This window comes from Staurois parvus, unplaced genomic scaffold (assembly GCF_062004578.1).
Source record: "Staurois parvus isolate SC_StPar_1 unplaced genomic scaffold, SC_StPar_1.0 ptg000662l, whole genome shotgun sequence".
Taxonomy (NCBI): domain Eukaryota; kingdom Metazoa; phylum Chordata; class Amphibia; order Anura; family Ranidae; genus Staurois; species Staurois parvus.
Window position 1 is genome coordinate 1,887,105 of NW_028318458.1, and position 19,679 is coordinate 1,906,783.

The window sequence follows — 19,679 nt, forward strand, 5'->3', positions numbered from 1 at the left end:
GGGGAATTTTGGGACCTTGATGTAAGGGAAGGGGGGAACTCTGGGGACCCTTATTTACGGAGGGGGATCTGGGTCTCTGGGGAACCCTGATGTATGGGGAGGGTCTATGGGTGGGGGGACTCTGGAGACCATGATGTACAGGTGGACCCTGATGTATTGGGGGACTCTTGGGACCCTGATGTAAGTGGTAAGGACTATGGGGCCCCGGATTTAAGGAGGGAGGCTCTGGGGGACCATGATGTAAAGGGAGGCCCTTTGGGGACCCTGATAGAGGGTGGGGGGTTCTGAGACCATGATGTAAAGGATTAACCCTGATGCATTGTAAGGAGGGAGGACTAAGGGAAACCTAATTTAGGGAGGGTTCTCTGGGAGACCCTGATATAAGGGGATGGGCTATGGGAACCCTGATGCACATAAGGTGGAGGGACTCTGGAGATCATGATTTAAAGGGTTCCTGATTTATTGGGGGGGGCTTATTGGACCCTATAGTTGAGGGGGGACTCTGGGGACCCTCATTTAAAGAGGGGGAACTTGGGGACCCTGATGCAAGGGGAGGGGTTGTGGGGACCCTCTCCTGTATTCTGTCTGCAGTCTCTGACCATCTCCTGGAGTGGAGCTCTAATGAGAAGAGATGGAGCCTAAAGTGGAAGGAGTGGAGTTTACAGATGAAGGGGTGGATCCTAAACAGGAAGGGGTGGGACAAATTTAGATGTAGGGGGGCGCAATTTTAGTCTTGCCTAGGGCAGCACAAAACCAAAATACACCATTGCCCAGAAGCATTGGAGGTGCAATAAATGCACTTTTTCCCCCTGAAAATATGGGTGTATTTATTATTTTTTTCCAGCTCCTGAAGGTAACATGATGCTGCTGCTTGCACTGACATGCACAGGCCGCCTGAACACACTACATAGAGAAGACATGCCTTTGCTCCTCTTCCAAGGGTTAGTTATCAACAGTGGCTTGCATGGGGCATACATGTGTAATGGCACCTGTAGTCCTGAGGAGGGGGCTCAGATGACTTTCTATTATGTTATTGATGCACTCTCCCTGACGGGACGTTAGGGGAAGCACTGCAGGGGAAGTCATAGCCTGCCTTCATTAACATCAATTCGTAAATGTTGGGTTTTTTTTAAGCAATCTTTTACTGTGAGTCACTCTAGACATATGTGTTATTATAAAAAAAATAAAAAAAATGCCAGGAGCAAATTTTCCTGTGCTGGGGATCCATTCAATATAAATCGGCTGCAGTATGGCTGAGCACACTGCAATGCACAACAAAGCTCATTTCTGACAAATATGGATGTGCTGCAGTTCACACACACTACATAGTGTTTGGTAAATCAAAAGCGATTGTACAATCAGGCAGTACCGTGTGTGGTCAGCTTAACTTTGACTCAAAATCATTAAAAGAACCTCAGAAAGACCCCGCTGATTGTGCCTGAAGCAGCGTTACTTACAACACCAAGGAAGAGAAGCAGCAAGATATAAATGAACCTGTCCTCTTCACTCCCCCCAGGACCTCCTGCTCTCTAGCTTCATCGACACCTCCTCCCATGCTTCCCTCCAGGACTTCCCCAGAGCCTCTCCCATCCTCTGAAACTCCCCACCCCAATCTATCGAGCTGTCTCCTACTCTGTCTACCTTTTTCAATCCCTTAAGACTCATCTCTTCAGGGAAGCCTATCCCACCTCTAACTAAAAACTGATTTTTTTTACTTTCTCAAACAACTCATCCCCCAAAAGTTATTACCTTTTGTATCACTTATCCTTCCCTATAGAGTGTAAGCTCTCCTGAGCAGGGCCCTACTATTTAGCTTGTCTTGAATTGTATTGTAACTGTGCTGTCTCCCTTTATTTTGTAAAGTGCTGTGCAAACTATTGGTGTTATTTAACCAATTCAATACCGGGCAATTTTATACCTTCCTGCCCAGGCCATTTTTCAGGTTTCAGCGCTTTCACACTTTGAATGACAATTGCGCGGTCATACAACATTGTACCCAAACTAAAAATGTATCATTTTCTTCACACAACTGGAGCTTTCTTTTGTTGGTATTTAATCACCGCTGGGGTTTTTATTTTTTGTTAAATTAACAAAAAAGACCAAAAATTTTTAAAAAAAAACCACACGTTTTTCTTTGTTTCTGTTTTAAAAGTTTGCAAATAAATAATTGTTCTTCAGAAATTTAGGCCGAGATGTATTCTACCACATGTCTTTGGTGAAAATAACCCAAATTAGGATGTATTTTTTAGTTTGTAGGAAAGTTATAGAGTTCACAAACTATGGTATAGATCTGAATATTGATCAATCCTGAAGTACTGACAGCCAATCTAATTTCTTGAGGTCCAAGAATGTCAGAATAGTACAGATATCCCCCAAATGACCCCTTTTTGGAAAGTAGACAGTCCGACGTACTTCATAAGAGGCATTGCGAGTTTTTTGAAGTTGTATTTTTTTTCTCATAATTTTTCGGAAAATTAAAAAAATTTGTTTCACTATTTTTTTTTTTACATACTGTCAGCAGTGCAGTACAGCGTCATCATATAACTGGCATGGCGGTGATCAGGGACACTGACTGGTGACAGTATGAAAAAAAAAATATATATATATTGTTTTTTTATTATTTTAAGATTTTTTTTCATATTTCACTATGACCAAAGTAGTACAATGTTACCACAGTAACATTGTACTACTTTGGGGAAGTGATCAGTATTTTTTTTTTCTACACAATTTGCTTATAGCAAAGAATTACTTTGCTATAAGCAAGCATTTACCTGAATGACCGATTCATTCAGGGGTTTTTTTTTTGTGCTTAGCTGTGATTTGGCCACAGCTAATCACATGACATGTGCATGTGATTAGCTGTGACCATTCACAGCTAGACACTAGTATACAATGGATGGTATAAATGAAGCCATCCATTGTATACAACTGTCATGTGACCTGCTGTGATTGGTCAGAGCAGGTCACATGGTACCGGCAATGGGGGCCGATACTCAGATCTGTCATCGCCCGTGTCTGAGGTACACGGCCGGTGACAGATCGCGCCACTGCGCATATGCGGGAGGACGCCATATGGCGTCCACCTGGAACGCTGATGACATTTGCCGGCCGCCATTCGGCCATAGGGCGGGCGGCAAATGGTTAAATCCTCATAAAATAATAAGCAAGAATTCTATACAACCAGTAGTGAACACTGATTGTGCATGTGGATTCCAAAACTGTCACCCGGTTCCCATCAAAAGTTTATGTTTTGGGGGTGTACAGATTGTTAAAGAGAAAATACAGGTTTTTTTTATTTAATGTTTTTCTCACTATCTATATACAATATCTGATTCACAAATAAACACATATGACAAAGGATTCCCAGAGCACTGTCGTTTAAACTAAAGAGACAGCACAGCTAAACAGCTTGACTTGCAGTTGCTTTTGTCTGACTAAACCCTAGGCCTCAGCTGTCTGGTAAGCAGGAGTCACTGCTCTTTCAGTGCAGCTGAAAAGTAACTGTGCCAGTGATCTGGAAAAAAAAAAGACCAGCTGCATCATATAGATAATATTGCACATTTCCTAAAAAAAAAAAAAAAAAAAAAAAAAAAAAAAAGATACTTATTAAAAAAATGTATTTTCTTTAGATTTGACACAAAAAAACAAAACAAAAATCAGATATTAATCATCCCACCAAGTTAGTTGAAAAGTAAGCATTGTAGATGGAAATAGAGGACAGGGCTAGGAAAAGGTGGCAGGAAGGTGCAGGGGAGGGCAAACAAGGCAGTATGGGAAAAAATGCCAAAGAATCCCAAGAACTAAAACCTCAGATATGTGCACCAAGCAAATCAGTACAATCCAGGTCTAACCCTGGTGGGGCAAATTCATTTTCTCCTCTCTATATGCCATATGACTCCCCAAAAATGGACTTAGTTGTTTTGAGTGTATTTACTCAATATGCACTTAACATCTGTACAAAGCATTATACACAAAAAGGAAGCAAAAAAAAAAAATTCCAAAATGCTATGCAGTAGGGACTTTTACCAGAACAGATATTTGTTTTGCGAAAAAAGCTTTCCTCTTTCCCTTAGCAATATGGTTTTCTTTGTGTAAGCTGAATGTACAGTGCACAGAGAATGTGCCATTCTCAAGCTGCTTTCAAACTGGCTGGTTTGTTGCAGCCTCCAGATTCCTGCAGGAAGTATCTGCGGATTCTTGCTCCAGGAATGAACGGGTTATGTGATCAGCATCAGCCACTCAGCCCATTTAAACAAATTGCAGGCTGACAGCGGCCGCTGATCACATGGGGCCGCACACAGAGCAGTTAGCTGTAGTTCCTGGATGTCCAAGCCTAGACGCAGTAACAAGCTCGGACATCTGTCCCGTAACTGCAGCTAATCCTGTGTGCGGCTTCATGAGATCAGCAATGGCCGCTGTCAGCCCACCATCGGTTTAAATCGGCTGAGTGGCCGATGCTGATCGCAAAACCCAGTCATTCCTGCAGCAAGAATCCACAGATTCTTGCCGCAGGAATCCAGAGACTGCGACAGACCGGCCATGTGAAAGGGGCCTTAGCTCATTGTGATCAGGTGACAGGGATGCTGCAACTCCTGTGTGCATGTACAGGAGTTACATCATCGTTGGCCACCCAATGAAAAAAAAAGATCACCACGGGACCCATAAGAATTGCCAGAAGAGACGAGAGCAAGAGACATAGCAGTGACAGGTGCCTGGACACATCATTACGAAGGACAGCACAGGAGGGATTTTTGCACCTGTAATCTGCAGGTATGCTGTGCAAATTTGCAGATTATGGCAAAAGCTCACCTCACCGAAAAAAATGACTCATTTTAAAGAAGGAACAGAATTGATAAAAGCCTTCCGAGAAAATTTTAACCACGCAGACCGACAAATAATGTGTGGTTATTTGCGGTACATAACAAAAGTGTAGATGACAGTTTGTAAACCACATCCTGACTTGTAGGTGGCCACTTTACTAATGCTGAAGATACCACCTTGGCAATGCAATGTTATTGTACTTGTAATTCATTCTAAGCATGCAGAAAAGTCATGCTGATAAATTAATACATTACATATACAAATGGTAATAAAGAATATCCAAGGTCAAGATCTTATTTTGTTCGTTTACAACAGATTAGTGAACAGATAAAATGGCTACAAGTTTTTTTTTTTTTTTACTGTGTCCCATTGGAGGGGTTGTCATTCACTTCAGGGGGCACAGACAGCAATAAACACCTGATTGTGCTCTAATTCCTCAATCTATACAAAACTAAAAAAAATATACTTTAATAATTGGGAACAGTTCAGACTCTTGCACAGTTCAAAAACACACTAATCTTTAAAGGATTAAGCACCTGTTAGAAACTACTGGGAGTCACAGGGGATTTACATTTGTAATAGAGATTCCCCATTTGCTCTTACCATAATCTTCAGTCTCTGACCATCTCTTGCGTCATGTCCACAGTCTCCATCTCTTGCGTCATGTCCACAGTCTCCATCTCTTGCGTCATGTCCACAGTCTCCATCTCTTGCGTCATGTCCACAGTCTCCGACCATCTCTTGCATCATGTCCACAGTCTCCGACCATCTCTTGCATCATGTCCACAGTCTCTGACCACCACTTGTGTCTTGTCCAGTCTCTGACCATCTCTTGTGTCTTGTCCACCGTCTCTGACCATCTCTTGTACCATGCCCATATTCTTTATCTATTTCCTGTTGTGTGTCTGTTGTCTCCAAGACTGAATATTCAATTAGAGTGTTACTAAACCCACACCAGTAAAATCAGTCTGTATATGCAGTGAAGCTTGCTTGTTATACTCACTGTGGAACCTAAGGGGTTAATCCTCTGCATTGTGTAAAAATGCAATTTGATCTTGTCTTCTTTGATCCTCCCCTTCTTCCAGTGCCCCCCCCCCTTATCTTCTGATAAGACCTATGGTGTGGAGACACTCTGCACATGCTCAGTTTGGTGTATTGTCAGAGAGGCTTTTATTTCTTGGGAGAGTGCATGTGATCAGCACAGGGTCAATTAGCACTGCCCAGACAGAGGGTCAGGGATTCTGCATCCTCCTAGAGCAGAAAGAAAACTCCTCCTAGAAGCTTTAACCAGTGCTTGGTTGGACACGAATAGAAGTCACAAATTGCTAACTGCTGATGAGAAAAGGTGTTTAGCAGTTTATATTTACTAAAATAATTGCACTTCCATGTTCTGTGTACTGTGGGAGACCAGATATAGTGAATACAGGATCTGAGGTTTAGTAATACTTTAATTTCATGTGTGGCCCTTTGGTGATGTCAGGGGCCACACTTGATGCCCCCATATCAAGAAAAGTTGAGCACCACTGGTCTAGCTGTTTATTAAAACCACTATAGATTTTCTGTGTCATACAAATGACAATAAAACTCAACAATATTTTGTTTTTATTTTAAACAAAATGCACAAATACCTGACTAAAAACAGGATTAACGTTCAATGTATACATCAGCCAAATGGTTCATCTTTATTATGGCTGTTATTTAATAAAAACGGGGAGAGAGAAAAAAAAAAAAGAAAAAAAGAAAAGAAAACAATTCTGAGATTGCCGGTATCTAAAGAATACAGTCTTTATGGTGACAAAGTAAAATTTCACCAAGCTGAGGAGTAAAGAAACATGAAACGGTATGTTCCATGACTGGAAAAAAGTGTGGAGGAGTTATTGGTAGTACAATTCCAGGTTCATTCCATCGTGGATTTCATCTGAACAGTCAACGTTAAGGGAAAGATACCCTACACCAGGGCTTAAAATTTCCAGTCTAGACCTACTAGCCAGGCACAAACCTTACTCTCCACCAGTAGCCCCACCTAACCGGAACTCGGCTTCACAATGAGGCTTGGAGTGCAGCCGCTCCATCACCTGTGCTCATCGCTAGAGAATTTCTCCTCGCATTTGGCGAGCGGCTTTTTCAAGCCTTGCCCTACACAATACAAAATAAAGCTTTAATAATAAAAATATGAAATAATTTAATTAGAGTTGAATTATTAAAAGCAGAATCAGGCACTTCAACAGAGCTCCAAGCCCTCAAGCCAGGTTTTGGAAGCTGCTCCATGAAACTTCCCCATGCTAAGCATTATCTGTACCGCATTACAGGCATTTGTAGCTTTTATTTCTGCTGTACTTAGATAAACTAGGTTTCACCCTACCCCTGTGCAGTCTTGCCCTATCAGAAGCTGGTTGGCACATGGCCCAGCCATGCTATGGTTGGCAAGTCTTTGGAGCAGAGAGGAACTGGAAGTGATGTCACATACAGCAGTCTGGGGAAGTAGACAGTTAATGGAGCTCCATGAACATGGCAGATGGTAGTGGTATATGCAGACACCACACAGCGTACAGAGAATTCAAATCAATTTCCATTCATAAATTGTAAATGTATCTGCGTGTTTCCATAAATATATTTATGCAGAAGTGGCTTAAGTGTAATTTATGAATCAATTTGATTTCTTGTTACCAACCGCAAATCACCTACTCAACTGAAGGAGTGTTATTAAGCACTGTAAGGGTTTACCGACAGATGGCAGTATGTGCAATGGCTAACCTTTTGCCTGCTACAGGTCTAAACTTCAGAATATTTTTAACTGCTTTCTGCCCACCCTGGTGTCCCTTTAAATAGTTCGGAATGGACGCGGAAAACTGGCGAGCATGTAACCACTGCCGCAGTGGTCACATGATCAGAACCTGGATCCGTCGGCGAACCTGGAGCCTATCCTACCTTCAGCTAATAGCGGAATCTTCTATTCCTCCTACCAGTCCATCTCCCACAGTTACTACCTTTTGTACCACTAGCCCCTCCCTCTTAGATTGTAAGCTCCAAGGGGCAGGGTCCTCCTAACCCTCTTGTATTGAACTGTATTGTTGCTGTATTGTCTCCCGTTATATTGTAAAGCACTGAGCAAACTGTTGGCGCTATATAAATCCTGTATAATAATAATAATAATAATAATACTGATCTTTGCCCCAGACCAAGACCAGTAAAAGTTCTTCTCATGATATACTCACCTGACACTCCAACAACCAAAGGTCTGGCGTATTTTAAGTAATCCATTTAATCAGATTATATCTAAAAGGATACAGTCAGAGAGTGTCACGTGGTCCTTAAATATCGTGTACCTGAAATCAAGATAGGACACTTCAATCTTTGCTAGGTCTCAATATATACATTATAAACAAGATGTTCCCCTGAGCTCACCATTTCTTTAGCACTATCTTGTCCCACCGTGTGCCTGTCTGAGCTGCAATGAGTTTCTTCAGATCCTTGATGGTGTCATCTGAGCTGGGCTGCAAGTCAAGGAGTCACTGGAACCAATTGTTTCAAAGCCAGATACAGCTGCATCACACCTTTATTACAAAAGCCTTAATACACTAGCAAAAAGAAACCCACTTATTGAATGCAAATTATTCCGAAGTGCTGCCTATATGGAACTGACATCACATAGCAGAGAATCACCAGCAGTTTCCCACCAAGCCAGATCATGGGTTTGCTGTACAGGGTTTTCATTGCACAGCGCAGTGCAATCTAGGCCTATTAGTTATACAGTCAAATATTGATAAGGCAATCTGTACGTGGTTTACTTTATTAAGCATAGCACTTTGTATTGGTTTTACACTTTAATTCTTTGCCACCACCTCCTTCAGGCATTTTAACAGGATATGAAGGCCAGGAGGTGGAGGCAGAGATGGGCTTCCTGATCATTTGAAAGCTGCGATTAGCTATTCCCGTGGTCACATGATTAAGAGTTTCCAATTGTAAACAAAAACTGGGAGCAGTCCATGGCAGTGAGCATGATCATATTTAACCCCAGCTATTGGTAAACGGACACACACACACACACACACACCTCTCACTGCCAGGACAATGTGTCCCTCACACGATGGAGGAATCCCTCCTCCCCGCCAGCACCTACCACTGTCAGGATACACTGATCAGTGGTTGCAGCTGATTGGCTACAGCCACTGATCGATGGAAAATTTCCAACAATTCTCTTTGACAGAAGTCAATTAAACAATTACACCCTGTTCCAAATTATTATTCAAATGATATTTTTCTTATTTACCTAAATAATTGATGTAAATAACAGTCGGCATAATTCTCATGTTATCAACTATTAAGAGTACAATTCACATTTGATTGAACAAACCTCCTAATGATAACAGTATTTTTTTTAAACATAAAACACTTCCAATGCACTGTTCCAAATTATTCCGCACAGTAAGTTTCAAAACACTTTATAGGTTGTAAAGAACTGAAAATTGTCATTTGTTGTGTTTGCAGCATATTTACTGAAATCAAAAGCTATTTCAATCAAACTTTTAACAACATTTTAACTTTTTAAACATTTTAACAGGTCACGTTACATTTTAACATGGGACCCCTTATTTGATAGCAGCTTCACAAGTCTTGCATCCATTCAACTTGTGAGTTTTTGGACAGTTTCTGCTTGAATTTGTTTGCAAGATGTCAGAATAGCCTCCCAGAGCTGCTGTTTGGATGTAAACTGCCTCCCACCCTCATAGATCTTTTGCTTGAGGATGCGCCAAAGGTTCTCAATAGGATTGAGGTCAGGGGAGGATGGAGGCCACACCATGACTTTCTCTCCTTTTATCCCCATAGCAGCCATTGATGCAGAGGTATTCTTTGCAGCATGAGATGGTGCATTGTCATGCATGAAGATGATTTTATTATGGAAAGCATAGTTCTTCCTTCTGTACCAGGGAAGAAAGTGGTCAGTCATAAACTCCACATACTTTGCAGAGGTCATCTTTACACCTTCGGGGACCATAAAGGGGCCGACCAGCTCTGTTCCCATGATTCCAGCCCAAAACATGACTCCACCAATGCCTTGCTGACGTCGCAGCCTTGTTGGAACAGGGTGGCCGTCCACCAACCATCCACTACTCCATCCATCTGGACCATCCAGGGTTGCACGGCACTCATCAGTGAACAGGACTGTTTGAAAATTAGTCTTCATGTATTTTTCTGCCCAATGTAGCCGTTTCTGCTTGTGAGCATTGGTTAGTGGTGGCCGAATAGAAGGTTTATGCAGAGTTGCAAGACTCTGGAGGACTCTACACCTTGATGTCCGTGGGACTCCAGAGGCACCAGCAGCTTCAAATATCTGTTTGCTGCTATGTAATAGTATTTTAGCAGCTGCTCTCTTGATCCGATGCATGGATCTGGCAGAAATCTTCCTCAATGTGCCTTTATCTGCACCAACCCATCTGTGCCTGAATCAGCCACAAATCTCTTAATAGTGCAATGATCACGCTTAAGTTTTCGTGAAATATCGAATGTTTTCATACCTCGTCCAAGGCATTGAACTATTTCACTCTTTTTGGCAGCAGAGAGATCCTTTTTCTTCCTCATATTGCTTGAAAATGGTGCTCTGCTTAATAATGTGGAACGCCCTCCTTCAGTAGTTTTTCCTTAAATTGGGCTCACCGGCCAATCTAATTATCACAGGTGTCCGGGATTGTTTTCAGTGATCAAAAGAGCCCTGACACACAATGCCATCCATGAGTTAAACTGAAAAACAAAATATTTAATCTTTGTGACACTTAAATAGAATTTGCATAATAATTTGGAACAGGGTGTGGAAGAAAAATTAATCTGAAAACAGAACTTGGAATACTTTGTATTACATATATAGAAGATTCTACAAATGAGTACTAGCACAGGAAATTCTACATGTCATCAGCAGATTTTATTCGGTCATTGGCACCCAATTGTACATAGATTCTCCAGTCCCTTTCTCTGAAGCCTCAGCTGCACTGGACAGTGAATGAATAAGAAGTGTTCTGCTGAGCGACGTCCTGTTCATTCACAAACTGAAGCATAGAAATAGGCAGTGACAGGTGCTCTTTACTGAGAGGTATAGGGGCTATTAGACCCCAGATCTCTCCTCAGCCTTTCACAGCATCTAATCACACCAAGATCAGTGTGACGGAGGGGTCCCCTCCTGCTACTTTTAAAAGCAATCCAGCGACTAATTAGCCGCTAGGATTGCTTTTACAAGAAAGCCAACTGCCAGCTCTAAAAAAACAATACCTTGATGATGCTTGTATAACCACTTGAAGTCCAGAGAAGTACGGGTACATCGCTGGTTGTCAAGTGGTTAGGAAACCTGATATATGAACACCTAGAAATCAAAAGGGATATTTAAATTTTACACGGGAATTCCACTTTAAAGGCTTCAAATACTGACTTTGATAAGGATACTTGCATTTTACCCGGACTTTCTTTCCCAAACGGTCATTACAGACCACCTCAATCATCATGAGACCTAGTATTGGGGAAAAAAAAAAAAAAAAGATGTTGAAAAATTACATACTGAGACAGAAAACAGCAAAGACACTAATCCAGAAAAATGCAGGCTTTCACAATGGCAATGGACTAATACCTCAAGCCCTATAAATATGTACTGGAAGGCTGGAAGCATTACATCATCAGTGCCCACTATCTGATGATGTAAAAATGTAAAAGTAAAAATGCTGTGCACTTTGATGCTCAAGAGCAGGATTTATGGATTACATCATCCGAGTCTTATAAACCAACAGAGGAAACTTAGCAGCGGCCAGCACTAGACCATTCAGGGCAAAGAAACAGGTACTTCTGCAATAACCCCATGCAAACGGAGACTCCCATTCCTAGCCTTGGTCAGAACTGTAGGTCTAAACCCAAACAAAGGGTTCTTCTGACAGCTGGCTGCTTAGGCCTGAGTACTAAATCATGGGAGGCGGTCACATACTCCCCCATGCATGGGTGTACCAGCTATTTAATAAGGTCTCTGGCAAGGTAATGGAGTGGCAGAGGAGCACAGGGAAATGTAAATGCAGGATGAGGGCCTTGTTCCTACTAGGGAACCTGTTACATTACACTGAATGGGCAAAAAGATGAATTCTCTATAAACTACTAAGCAACTTATTGACTCCCTGGTTATCTCTCGCCTTGACTATTGTAACTCCCTCCTCATTGGCCACTTCATCGCAGACTATCCCCTCTTCAGTCTATCATGAATGCGGCTGCCAGACTCATCCACCTTACTAACCGTTCTGTATCTGCCACCCCTCTCTGCCAATCCCTCCACTGGATTCCTGTTGACCAACGAATAAAATTCAAAACATTAACAACATATAAAACCATTTATAACTCTTCCCCAAATTACATCACCAATCTTGTCTCCAAATATCACCCAAACTGTACTCTCCGCTCCTCGCACGACTTCCGGTTCTCTAGCTCCCTTGTCTCCTCCTCCCATGCTCGTCTCCAGGACTTCTCCAGAGCCTCCCCCATCCTCTGGAACTCTCTACCCCAATTTATCAGACAGACAATCTCCTACTCTGCTCACTTTTAGGCGATCTCTGAAAACCTCTCTCTTCAGGGAAGCCTATCCTGCCCTCAGCTAATACTGGAATCTCCTATTCCTTCCACTAGTCTATCCCCCACAGTTACTACCTTTTGTACCCCTAGCCCCTCCCTCTTAGATTGTAATCCAAGGATCAGGCCCTCCTATCCCTCTTGTATTGAACTGTATTGTTGCTGTATTGTCTCCCGTTATATTGTAAAGTTCTGAGCAAACTGTTGGCGCTATATAAATCCTGTATAATAATAATAATAAAGTGATCCTGCAAATCGTGATAAGGTTCGCTTTATAAAGGGCACGATAAACAGCCGGCAAATACTTTCCCCTCACTCCATGAGTTCATTCATCTCAGCAGTTTCTGAAGAGACATAGGTGTTTATTTACTAAAGCTGGAGAGTGCAAATTCAGGATCACTTCTCCATCACGACCAACACCACCACCATCAGTCCCACCCCGCAAGCCAGAGTACTAGGTGTCATCCTAGACTCCAATCTGTCTTTCCAGCCCCAGGTCCAATCGCTGACAAATTCATGCAGACTCCACCTTCACAACATCTCCAAAATACGTCCGTTCCTAACTCCAGAAACTACAAAGCAACTCATTCACTCCCTTATTATATCACGACTTGACTACTGTAACTCCCTCCTCACCGGCCTACCTCATCACAAGCTATCCCAGCTTCAGTCTATCCTGAATTCTGTGGCCAGACTCATCCACCTTACCAACCGCTCTGTATCTGCCACCCCCCTCTGCCAATCCCTCCACTGGCTCCCGATTGCCCAACGCATAAAATTCAAACTACTAACACAGACATACAAAGCTGTTCATAATACTGCCCCAAACTACATCACCGACCTGATATCCATCTACCACCCAAAACGTACTCTCCGCTCCTCACAAGACCTCCTACTCTCTAGTTCCCTGATCTCCTCACATGCCCGTCTCCAGGACTTCTCCAGGGCTTCCCCCATCCTCTGGAACTCACTACCCCAATCCATCAGACTGTCACCTACCCTCCTCACCTTTAGGCGCACCCTGAAAACCCACCTCTTCAGGGAAGCCTACCCCGCCCTCACCTAATTGTCGATCTCCTCCACTCTTCCTACCACTCCATCCCCCACAGCTATTTCCTCCTGTACCACTATCCCCTCCCTCCTAGGATTGTAAGCTCCAAGGAGCAGGGCCCTCGAACCCCTCGTATATTGTATTGTTACTGTAATGTCTCGTGTACTGTCTCCCATTGTAATGTACAGTGCTGAGCAAACTGTTGGCGCTATATAAATACTGTATAATAATAACTTCTGCACAGAAACCAATCAGCTTCCAGATTTCATTGCCAAAGATTAATTGAACGAGCTGAGGTTAGAAGCGGATTGGTTTCTGTGCAGAAGTGAGCCCGATTGTGCACTCTCCATCTTTAGTAAATAAACCCCACAGTACGCCTGTTCTGCATTATAAATCCTGCCTGCTCACAAATTGTTTGTTAAATTAATTCCACTTCAATTACTGCACATAAGGGAGAGTCTCAGACACACACGAACCTCAGGACAAAGGATGGCTTATTTTTTAAATACAACTTTCATTACAATTGTTTTTCTGTACACAGAATAAAGAGCAGATATTCATCGGAGCCTACCTTCAGCCCTGGTTCATACTGATGCGGTACGGAATTTGCAGCGTTTTCTGTGTGAATTCTGCACCGCATCAGAATCGTGCAAACCACTGCGGGTGTGTATGTTAACAACACCCCGAAAGCAGTCCGCAAAACGTGGTGCGATGTGCAGAATCAGATCACATAGGTGTGAATACTCATGTGATTTGATTCTCTTGTGGACCAAAAAAGGGTCCTGCACGTTTTTGGTGAGGTGCGATTAGAGCCATCCAAAATGTATGGCTCCAATCGCACTGCACACAAATCGCATGTGATTGGCACAGGAATATGGTGCAGTTCCTGTGAAAATCACATGCGATGTATCGCAACGCATATATGTGAACCCAGGCTAAAGTAATACTAAATGCTAGCCTGCATCACGTCATTTTTTATTTCGCCTTAACAAAACAGTCTTTGGTTTTCTGAGTCCCCCTGTAACTTATTTTACTTGTTCATCTTACTGTTATCTTTCAACTTTCTTTAAAAGTGGAAATAAAAACAGAAATACAGTACTTACCTATTCTCCAACAGTCCCTTGCCAGCATCTTCCAGGTGGCAGTCTTTGGCTATCTTGATTAGCCAGCACAGGATGGCTCATGCATGGGAGTCAATCATCCCGGCACTGTGCCAGGAATGTAAATGGAGCTGCACATAAACAGCTCCATGACCGTTCCTCAGAGGCTTGTGAACAGGCAGGTAGGTGCACTTTAATGCAGAAGAGACACTGCATGACTTTTCAGCAATAAAAGACGTGCCTTTTTCGCAATATTTCATTTTGCATATTTAGTTCTGCTTTAATAGGACCAGCAAAAGTTGCAGTTGAAGGGTTGAGACAAACCATTTAATACTGTCAGGGGGCAAACAGTGGTCAGTTTTTACTTATTATTTAAAACCATGCAATGTCTGTTCTGCAACAAAATACACTTACCTGCCTGTTTTCAATTACCTGCAGAATGTACATTGAGCTACGCATGCGCAGCTCAGTTTACATTCCGGCACAATGTCTGCACGCCGGGATGACTGCACTCCTGCACATGCGTGATAGTGACATGAGCACTCCTGCCGCTGTTCAATCAACACGGTTGAAGACTGGCACATGGAAGAAGCCAGGGAGAAGATGCCAGTGAGGGACCTCACAGGTGCTGGATCTCTGAAGCACAGGTAAGAATTTTGGAGTTTTGTTTTGCTTTAAGATTGCTACTTCCCTGCATTAGAGAACAGTATACGCACCTCTCTGCTGCACCCTCTTCAGTATTCCACACATCTGGCCATGTTGGATACTAGGGATGCACGGATACCCTCTGTCGATCAGCGAGTACTGATACTTTCGGTCAAGTACTCGCCAGTACAGAGTACCTATACATTGCAGTGCAATTTGTATTCATACAAAATGTATGGACGAAAATTGCAAAGAATAGCATGCGATTCCTGTCCAAAGCGCATGTGATTTCCCACTGCTCCTTTGTGGACCCAGGCTGCCATACAGGAGCAGTGCAGGGAGGTTTCCCACAGCGGAGCGGAGTGGGCATGTATACTATGGTGGCAGATGTTCCATATTCTCAGTGGTAGAAGAGAAAAAGAGGCGGGGATTAGGAGAGGAGAGAAAGCGGCGGGGATTAGGAGAGGAGAGAAAGCGGCGGGGATTAGGAGAGGAGAGAAAGCGGCGGGGATTAGGAGAGGAGAGAAAGCAGCAGGGATTTAAAATCTCTCCTCGTCTTGTAGGGATGACAGTTTGGGCTAGAGGGCTTTTTTGGTCAGCACCGTCACATGGATCGTGCTGACCAACCAGATGCTATCTAGCCTGTACTGTCATCACTGCCAAAAGAGGAAAGAAAGCTGCTTTACAGGTCTGGGGATTTGAAATGCCCACGGCTTTCTCTTGTCTCCTTGGAGCGATGACAGTATGGGCTAGACGGCCTCTGATTGGTCAGGACCATCCACATGACGGTGCTTACCAATCAAAAGCCCTCTAGCCCGAACTGTCATCCCTGCAAGGAGAGGAGGGAACATCGCCAGCATTTTAAATCCCTCCTGCTTTCTCTCCTCTCCTATCGCTGAGAATCTGGAGCATTTGCCTCCACAATATACATCCCCACACGCTCACTCTCTGCTCAGCATGGAATGCCTGCAGGAAGGTTTCCCACACCGCACATGTGTGAACTCGGGCTATGACAAGTCTGGTTGTACACAGGAGCAGTGGGGAAACCGCATGTGATTTAGACAGGAATCGCATTCCTGTTCAATTCGCATGCTAATCTTTGTGGTGCAATTTGTATTGATGGAAATCGAACTGCAAAGTATTGGTTTCCAGTATTGGAAGCATTTTCACGAGTACGAAAATATTGATGCTTCCCTATTGAATACCAGTTTACCTCCTCCAGACCACTGCAGGACATACTTGGTCCATATCAGGACCATAAATATAACTCCCTTGTTGGTGACAGCGGCAGGAAATGGTCACCCAGGCCTGTCGCTGACATTAGACCAGAGCTATGCTATCACTGTCAGGCAGTAGTTGGCTCCACCCATAATAACAATACTGCACAACAGAATGTTCCAGCACTCAGCAACAGGCCCAGACTGGTCATAGGGCACAGCAGGCATTTGCCCGATGGGCCGGGTCTGCATGGATAGGAGAGGCAGCCGGGTGGCACATAGAGGACTGGACATTTCTCTATTCCTCTGTGTGCCGTGTAGCCACCCCTCCTATCCCTCTCCTGCATGCCGTGGGTGAGCTCCTGGATGCTCCCCCAGCGCCCCCCCCCATCTTCTGTAGCACTGCGGGGGATCTGTCAGCATATTCTGTCCCCAGTGCTGACAGTTGTTCTCCCCCCCACTACAACTGGTTCTGCCCCTCCTCCTCCCACCCTCTTCTCCTGTGTCCGCCCCACCCACACTGCCTGCCAGCTTTGTGTCTTCTCTCCCGTTTCCCTCCTTCCTTCTGTCTCTCCCTCCTTACCCTCTTTCTTTCCTTCCTTCTTTCTCTCTCCTGTTTCTCTTTCCTTCTGCCTCTCTCCTGTCTCTCTCCTTCCTTCTGAATCTCTCCTGTTTCTCTCCTTCCTTCTCTCTCCTTCCTTCTATCTCTCTCCTGTCTCTCTCCTTCCTTCTATCCCTCTCCTGTCTCTCTCCTTCCTTCTATCCCTCTCCTTCCTTCTATCCCTCTCCTGTCTCTCTCCTTCCTTCTATCCCTCTCCCGTCTCTCTCCTTCCTTCTAGCCCTCTCCCGTCTCTCTCCTTCCTTCCTTCTCTCTCCCGTCTCTCTCCTTCCTTCCTTCTCTCTCCCGTCTCTCTCCTTCCTTCCTTCTCTCTCCCGTCTCTCTCCTTCCTTCCTTCTCTCTCCCGTCTCTCTCCTTCCTTCCTTCTCTCTCCCGTCTCTCTCCTTCCTTCCTTCCTTCTCTCTCCCGTCTCTCTCCTTCCTTCCTTCCTTCTCTCTCCCGTCTCTCTCCTTCCTTCCTTCCTTCTCTCTCCCGTCTCTCTCCTTCCTTCCTTCCTTCTCTCTCCCGTCTCTCTCCTTCCTTCCTTCTCTCTCCCGTCTCTCTCCTTCCTTCCTTCTCTCTCCCGTCTCTCTCCTTCCTTCCTTCTCTCTCCCGTCTCTCTCCTTCCTTCCGTCTCTCTCCCGTCTCTCTCCTTCCTTCCGTCTCTCTCCCGTCTCTCTCCTTCCTTCCGTCTCTCTCCCGTCTCTCTCCTTCCTTCCGTCTCTCTCCCGTCTCTCTCCTTCCTTCCGTCTCTCTCCCGTCTCTCTCCTTCCTTCCGCCTCTCTCCCGTCTCTCTCCTTCCTTCCGCCTCTCTCCCGTCTCTCTCCTTCCTTCCGCCTCTCTCCCGTCTCTCTCCTTCCTTCCGTCTCTCTCCCGTCTCTCTCCTTCCTTCCGTCTCTCTCCCGTCTCTCTCCTTCCTTCCGTCTCTCTCCCGTCTCTCTCCTTCCTTCTGTCTCTCTCATTCCTTCCTTCTGAATCTCTCCTTCCTTCTGAATCTCTCCTTCCTTCTGAATCTCTCCGGTCTCTCTCCTTCCTTCTGTCTCTCTCCTTCCTTCTGTCTCTCTCCTTCCTTCTGTCTCTCTCCTTCCTTCTGTCTCTCTCCTTCCTTCTGTCTCTCTCCTTCTCTCCTTCCTTCTCTCCTTCCTTCCGTCTCTCTCCTGTTTCTCTCCTTCTCTCTCCTATTTCTCTCCTTCTTTCCTTCCTTCTCTCTCCTTCTTTCCTTCCTTCTCTCTCCTTCTTTCCTTCCTTCTCTCTCCTTCTTTCCTTCCTTCTCTCTCCTATCTCTCGGTTTCTCTCCCTCCTTCCCCTCTTTCTTTCCTTCCGTCTTTCCCTTGTTCCTTCTGTCTCTCCCTCCTTCCCCTCTTTCTCTCCTTCCTTCTGTCTCTCCCTCCTTCCCCTCTTTCTTTCCTTCCGTCTGTCTCTCCCTCCTTCCCCTCTTTCTCTCCTTCCTTCTGTCTCTCCCGCCTTCCCCTCTTTCTTTCCTTCCATCTGTCTCTCCCTCCTTCCCCTCTTTCTTTCCTTCCGTCTGTCTCTCCCTCCTTCCCCTCTTTCTCTCCTTCCGTCTGTCTCTCCCTCCTTCCCCTCTTTCTCTCCTTCCGTCTGTCTCTCCCTCCTTCCCCTCTTTCTCTCCTTCCGTCTGTCTCTCCCTCCTTCCCCTCTTTCTCTCCTTCCATCTGTCTCTCCCTCCTTCCCCTCTTTCTCTCCTTCCTTCTGTCTCTCCCGCCTTCCCCTCTTTCTTTCCTTCCGTCTGTCTCTCCCTCCTTCCCCTCTTTCTTTCCTTCCGTCTGTCTCTCCCTCCTTCCCCTCTTTCTCTCCTTCCGTCTGTCTCTCCCTCCTTCCCCTCTTTCTCTCCTTCCATCTGTTTCTCCCTCCTTCCCCTCTTTCTTTCCTTCCGTCTTTCCCGCGTTCCTTCTCTCTCTCTCTCCTACAAAAAAAAAGTGAAAAACCAATAAAATATGAAATTGTAAATAAATTAAATAAAAACCTACTGACACTACCAGGGCCGCAAAGGTTGCTCTTGCAACCAGACCCTGGCATTCCACCACTGGGCTCCGAGAAAAGAGTTCCCGGGCTTGGGCCTACTCAGTCCAAAATGCTTGGGCCAAATTTTTGTCCCAGTCCAGGCCGGCTCAGCACCCAGCTGGATCCTGCAGGCCACAATCTTGGGACCAACTCACTTAATCCCAATTTGCCACCATACCGCCCCCCTTTGTGACAGCACCCGAGCCTTGTGATTGGCCACTAAGCGGGCTGGACAGGAGGATGCGGGTGGGGTGTCCTTTGTCCCCCCCAAATCCTGTGAGCCTGAAAATTCATGGGACCCCAGCAGAGGAGCCCCAATAGGAGAACATCCCTATTAGGACTGCAATGAGAGAGCCTGTCACTGAGCCCACCATGTGTAACTAGAGGCTCACCTACCAGGGACTGGCACTAGATATATTCTATTATAATGAGCTGCACCGGCCCCACACACCATCACAGTGTACAGTCATTCTCTTACCGGTCCTCCACCACAGACACCGAACAACTGATTCCCTCTACAGGTACCACGACTCTATGGTAATATCCGCCGGAAAAGAGGCGCTCTGTGCGGCACTCCTTTCCTCTGTGATACGGCCGGCGGACGCTCGGCTCGTATGGAGGACCGCTCTGTGGTT

The 19,679-nt window shown here is 44.9% G+C and overlaps 1 protein-coding gene across 1 annotated transcript; it reads right to left on the reverse strand.

Moving 5' to 3' along the window:
• Positions 1–6,406: 6,406 nt before the first annotated feature.
• UBL5 (ubiquitin like 5) lies at positions 6,407–19,671 on the reverse strand. The gene is made up of 5 exons (XM_089651754.1): positions 19,523–19,671; positions 11,254–11,317; positions 8,227–8,310; positions 8,110–8,147; positions 6,407–6,739 (listed from the first exon to the last, which is right to left on the reverse strand). The coding sequence occupies exons 2-5, from the start codon at positions 11,310–11,312 to the stop codon at positions 6,696–6,698; spliced, it is 225 nt and encodes a 74-aa protein (XP_089507880.1). The 5' UTR covers positions 11,313–11,317; positions 19,523–19,671; the 3' UTR covers positions 6,407–6,695.
• Between the last annotated feature and the right edge of the window lie 8 nt (positions 19,672–19,679).